At 42.1% G+C, this 6,646-nt stretch overlaps 1 protein-coding gene across 1 annotated transcript in view; it reads left to right on the top strand.

The window, feature by feature from the left end:
• FER1L6 (fer-1 like family member 6) overlaps window positions 1-351 on the top strand; it is a 66,190-nt gene extending 65,839 nt beyond the window's left edge. The window contains exon 42 of the mRNA XM_051610306.1: window positions 171-351. Within this exon, the coding sequence (XP_051466266.1) occupies window positions 171-351 (181 nt within the window). The remainder of the gene's footprint in view (window positions 1-170) is intronic.
• The last annotated feature ends 6,295 nt before the right edge of the window (window positions 352-6,646 follow it).

Below are 6,646 nucleotides of genomic sequence, written 5' to 3' on the forward strand. Positions count from 1 at the left end.
TACATGAAACTCATGGAAGTTCTCTCTAAACTCTTTAACCAGTTCCCAGGAGTTAACAGTCCTTTTTAGACTCAAACATCCATTTTCACAGCAGGGTACATTTGGAAATAGCTGGATCTGCATATTTAAAAAGTTTTTTTCACTTTTTTTTTTTTTTATTTCTCATTTAGCCGACCAGACACATCCTTTTCTTGGTTTGTAAACCCTTTCAAGTGTTTGTATCACCTGATCTGGAGAAATTACAAGAAGTACATCATCATCGGCATAGTTCTACTTCTTCTCATTGTCTTCTTGGTGCTCTTTATCTACACGCTGCCAGGTGCAATCAGTAATAAGATAGTTGGAAGATAAGCATAGGTTATGGCTCTCGTTGTAACCAATTACATACTCAGTTAAAAATAAAAGTCAAGAATACAGAGTTAATGGACCTGAAACACATTTCATTCCTTTTAAGAAGAAAACTTAAATATTTGTATCAGAAACTGAAGCTCTCTTAGAGTATTCTAACATCTTCTTTGACTTCTTATTCAGTCCCATCTTTAATGTACCTTATCATTAACACGTTGCCAACATTTGCTGACAATGGAAGTTTGATTACGCATCTAAAACTGCATTTGAAAGTAAATTCCTTAATGCTATGCAGAAACAGATTTGTCAGTCAAGTATTTATTATTACAGAAAAATGATTAAATATTAAGAGCAAAGTCTGTACACAGACAGAAACGTATAGTTCTGTTTGCATACTTTTGTAATAATTATTTGAACTGTTTTCCAGCATCCTATAATGGCACAATTGTTTTGAGATAAAAGTTTTATTTAAAAAAAAATGTTAAGTTAAATTGTGTCACTTGGTGTCATGTACAGAATCCATCCCGTGCTTCCCAGTAGGAGCTCTGTGCTCTCTAGAGATGCCTCATACACTTATAAATGAGGTGTCAGTGACAGGGGGAAGGAGAAGCAGAGATGGAAGCTGCAGTCTGAAAGTGCTGGAGGTCACTGGAGGAGAGGGATCAGGAAGATGAAGACTCAGCTACCAGCACTGTGGTAGCAAATGTTCCTTGTAAAGCAGAGGGCATGGAGACAATCCTGCTGCATGATGAACAGAGGGGAAGAGGAAAATGGAGAAGAGAAAAGCTGCAGAGTGGAACATATCATGGAGGATCAAAGAACACAAGGAATAAAATCTTGCACTGTTGTCCATGGGAAAATCCTCATCCTACTGAAGAATACAGAAAATGCTGCAGCCTTTGTCATGCTGAGAGAAAGGTTTGATAACTTAATGACCCCACTTGGCCTTAAAATGCATTATTATGAATTTGAACTAGCTATGGAAATTTCCTCTATGTCCATCCATGCTTAGGCATGTTGTAAAGGTCACCTCTGAGAAAATGGTTTCCACCATGCTCTTCTCATAGAAAGTATGAGCACCCTTCACAAATTTTAAAGTATCAAAAGGCAAGAACAAATAAATCCTAGAAAAGCTGACAGTTCTACCAAGTTCAGGGTGCAGGAATAGAAACGTAGGCATCTGCATCATTGTCAAAGCCACTTCTACAGGAAGCTTTTGTGGTACTGTTTGTACCTGGCCTGTTAAGGCTGTGAAATGAGCCTCTGTGTTCCCATCTGGCCTATAACACAAGTAATTGCATTGTTCTGAAAAATGGATGTCATTGAATCTTCCACAGAGAAAATATTTTATGTTTAAAAAGCATTTTAGAGGCTTATTTTGGATGGGATGAATTGTTCTGAAAGTGCCTCTTCCCCATTCCACTGATGATAGAGACAGATGGCTAAAGGCAGTCTGAAAGCAATCCCATTCCCATCCCATCCAGCAGATTGTGACTCTGTTTTCCTTCTAAATTTCAGGTTCTAAGCATACAATACATGTGATGGAATTATTTAGGTATGTGACTAATTACATTAGAATTAGTCATGTAGCAAAGGACCACACTGCGTGGGTTTTACTGTTGGGCCATTTTCCTTGAGATGTGTATTTAATATAACCAAGAAATTAGAACACAATTACACTGCTGAATCTGTATTAGTTGGATGTAGCAATGAAATACAGTGATGTGGAAGGGTGCTGAGCATCCTTGAGTCCCTCTTAATCTCACATCCCTCTGTGGGAGCAGAGGAACATGTGTGACACATTCACCTGAAACTATATCCTTTTGACTTTTGTGCTACTTTGCGATTGAGCCTGTATGAAACAGAAATGTTATTTCTCCTATTATTCTCACTATACCATGATATTTGAAACTGCAATTAAAAAACTCCAGTAGGAGCAAATTAAATTTATTCAGTGCAAAAGGTAGGAGATGACAACTGGAGTATGTCATGACAGCGATAAAGGCAATGGTTCTGATTTTTTTCTGGTGTGTCAGGGCAGGGGGACCTCATCCTGCATGGCAGCTGCTGTGTCCATCTGTCCTTACTCTCTGCTTGTTTGCCCTTGCTGCCGTGGCCTGTGTGAAGCATTGGACTATGGCTTGAGCACTCTGCCCTTGCCAAGGGTCCTCCTGCAGGGCTCCAGGATGAAGCCTTGGCTCTGGAACCCAGCAGCAAGCACACAGTGGCAGCTCTGTTAGGAGGAGATAGTTGAAATTGCCACCCCCTCCAAGTCCTGGTCTGAGTCTGGATGAACAGGAGCCTTGCAACAACCTTGTCCCCCTTTTCATCCCTTGCATCCCAGTTCAAGTAGCCATCTCCTTCACCCCTGTTGCCTTTAAGGTCTTCAATCCCCTGCAGCACAGCCATTCCTGAGCCCATTGTATTGCTGAACACCAAGGTCCTCTTTCCCATGCATAGCCCTGCACTCTGGGCTAAAAAGGGCATCATGCAGCCAAAAAGCAAGCAAGCTAACTCCTCCACAGCTCTTAAACTGCCTATGGTTACACTCAACACATGTAGGCTGAGCTGGGTAGTGTTGACTCATGGGACAAAGTGAAATCAAATACCTTTGTATGATCTCCCAGATGGCTGCAAAGTAGTTGGAGAAGTAGGGCTGTCAGTAAGTATTAAAGAGGCAAAATATAGTACCACTCAATGCTGCACTACTCATACAGATACCAGATGTTAGTTTTGTATCTTAAGTGGGTTTATGGTGACATCAGCTTTCAGGTTAATAGAGGTTTATATAAAGGATTGTTATTATTGTCAAGGGCTCATATCTGTTTCATACAAAAAGAAGAAATGCATATCCTGAGTAGTTACCTCAGCATTGGTCTGCAATTATGTTGGCTGAATTTTGAGGCCAGGTGGCACAACTTGGAGTTATATCAGTCGGTTTCTGATCACAAATAGCCCACCAAATAGCTGAGTGGTACCACTGGCAAATACAGCATCTGTGGGTATAAGATTGAGCTCTTGGAATGGGAAGGCTAGCCAGGAATCCCCAAAAATGTTTGGAAATACTGGACTACCACTGCTGATCTAAAAAGACATATCCTGCTCTGAGACTTTTGGCTTGCAACAGTAAATGCTGCTTTGCACATCCAAAAATCTTCTCAGGCAGAAGCAGGTATTATCCCTATGGGGGAAGACCTGAAAGATGGAGAAGCCTATTCCTGAAATATTGAAGACAGACTCAGTTTTGGGATATAACAGTTTCTGAAAGCCCAATTTCATCTATCCTGGATCAGGTTTCTGGACACAAACTCAGCTCCCACTGCCATTTAAGGAGCAGAGTGGGAGCAGAACTCCAGGCTGTAATGGTGTGGAGCAAGTTGGCCATTGATAGGCTCTTCCAGCTCTAGGCTCCAGTTGTAACTGATTACACCTCAAGATGTGTAACTAGGGACAGAAATGTCAAAGGTTATGCTGACCAGATTGAAGCCGGCTCTAGCCTGGACATGTAGTGGTGCCAGAGCCTTGCTGCTTTCAACAGGACACATCAGGACACTGAGCCTGTTGTCACCCATTCATTGCTGTAGGTGGATGTAAATGTGTTGCATCACAAGAAATTGTACAGGTTTATAAATGCTCCCAGCAGATGTTCAACAGCACAGCAGCAGGTGAGGCAAAAAAAGCAAGATGGACCTTGTTCTGGTGATACAGCTGAAGAACATCTGAGGAAAGGAAATTTAAAGTTTATTTCTAAGGAGGAAAATGAAAGAAGAGCCTAATCAAGATACAATGTAAGCCAAGAGAAGAGGAATGGCTTTCTGCAGAGAAAAAGCTCAGCTACAGACATATTACTGGGCACACTAAAATAAAGTCTGTGTAAAACATTATTACTACTATGAGGAGGAAAAAGCATTGCTGTCATTGCAGAGCAGAGACATGAACTCATTTGCTCTAACAGAGCAGGAGGAAAGCAACAGAAAATCACTATCAGAATATTGTTGTCAGGGCCTCCCATAAAAGGGAACAATAATGAAAAAACCCACCAACTGATTATAGAGCTGTGAGTTCTTGAGCAAAATATCTATTAATTTTTAACTGTCAATTCTACTGGCAGAGTTTGGGAACATACAGTGGTATGGCAATACTGCAGGCAAGCAAGAGCATGAAAGGCTCAAGAAGCAGCAGAAGTTTTGAGTTCAGCCAATAAAGAAAAACAACAGAGTTGTCAGTAACACCAACACTGGGGTTTGCCACAGTCTTGCCTGATTTCCCACTGTAAGAACAGAAGAGATCTGTAATGACTGATTTGATTACACGATGATGAGGTACATGACAGCAAAAGGTGAGTCTTATGGGTATTGACTTCTTTTGACAATTTTGCATTCCCATAAAACTAATTAGAGCAAAAAGAAAATCTTGTCTCACACTGTACAGTATAGCAGCTCCCGAAGAATATGCTTGTTGCTTCTGACTCTTGCTACACAAGACTGCAACAAAAAAAATAACATTTACTCATGTAAGTAAAAGCTACAGCATCCCAGGTGTTGTGTATGTGTGCTCATCAGGAAAACATCATCGTTTGAAATGATCACTGGGACTTAAATATGAAGCCACGAGCAGCACTCATTTCCAGCTGGTCTCAACTAGTAATGTCCTAGCCCATCAGGAAAACACAAGCTTCCTTCCACTGCCACCACAATTCTGGAACATAAATACCACAGGATAAAAACAAAGGGAGGAAAAAAACCTTCATGTTTAATTCCCCTTCCCTGTCCTTTAAGCAAGACAGAGAAAAGCAGCACTTGATTTCCCTGAGAGCCAAGTTCCCACAAAGTCCCATTGAAGCTGAGCTGGCCAGCAGAGCCAGGACAACTGCAGAGTCCCAGGTATATAATTATTCTAATTAAATTCCCATCTCAAAACCAAACAACTAGCAAAGGATGATTTGTAAAAATCTTCCAGACTGCATCTCATTTAATCACTTCTGGAAGCAGATATGGAGACTAATCAGAGCTACATTAAATAGCAGGAACTATGTGTCTGTTCCCTGGATGCCCCTGCCATAGATCCAAGACTCCGAGGCTGTAAGAGGCCACCTCCATTAAGACCAATCTGGAAAGATCTCTTACTGTTCCCTCTCTCACACTGACTGAGGAGTGCCCCTGGCTGAGCTCTCTCTGATGACACTGACAGCTACTTAATGGGCTAATTCCAGCAACCTGGTCTTTCAGAGTTACCTGCTCATGACAGCACAGAAATTTTTTCACATTGCAGCTCCTGGTGAGGGCTGTGCTTGACCTGCCAGCCCAGGTGGACACCATTACCAGCAATGCCTCCCTCTGTTGCTCTACTGGTGGTTGCTTCTCTTCTTGCAAAAAGCTGACACCTGCCAGAGAGCAAGATGGAAAGCAACAAGCACACAACTGCTGGCTCAGAAGCTGGAGTGAAAAGGAGTCTGGCAGAAGGAAAGGAAACCATCTGCAATTTCCGTGTCCAGCCCCAGCCTGCATTTTTCCTTGCCATTCAGACAATGAAAACATGACAGACCTGCAGATGGTATCTGCAGGTGCCACAAGTCTTCTTCCCCAAAAGACTTTTAAGAAAGATGTGTACAGAAGTTTGGCACCCATAAGTAGGCAAAACTGGGAGTCATTGTAGATTGGGAAACACTGTGAAATATGTAAAAATATATTATAAATACAGACCAAGAACTCTTCAGATGTCTACATTGCTAGGTGAGAAGGTTGAACAGTGTAGTTACTCTAGTTCTTTGTTACTCACTGGATTCTCATCTGGAAGGGTCTCTCTGTGCCCTCAGTCCCTGAACCAGGGACTGAACTAACCCCTACCCTGGGGTACCACACCTCAGAGAGATTCCTTCACCCACTTTTGCCACCTGCAGCCTAAGTGGCTACAGCCAGTCCAGCTGCCTCCTTTAGCAGCCCTACTCCTCAAACCTTCATCCTTGATCAAAGCACCTTGCACCCATGGGCAGTGGTTACAGCTGGAAGTCCCCATGGGGATAAGGGATGGGTTGCAGACACAAGGAAATCTAGAGAGGTTTGTTGTGCCCAGAGGACGCTGGTCCATGCTGTTTAGCTCTGCACTGAAACTTACATGCCAGATTTCGGGAAAGTATTAAAAAAAGAGCCAGAGGCAAAAGCATCACCAAAGGTTGTTGGCATGCCATGAGAGACAAGGATTTATTTTTTTGTTTACTTATTTGTTAGTGATGTTTCTTTTTCCTGACAGGTAAGCAATAGTTAATGCACTCCAGAAACAAACACAGCTCTGACATACT

This window comes from Apus apus, chromosome 2 (assembly GCF_020740795.1).
Source record: "Apus apus isolate bApuApu2 chromosome 2, bApuApu2.pri.cur, whole genome shotgun sequence".
Lineage (NCBI taxonomy): Eukaryota > Metazoa > Chordata > Aves > Apodiformes > Apodidae > Apus > Apus apus.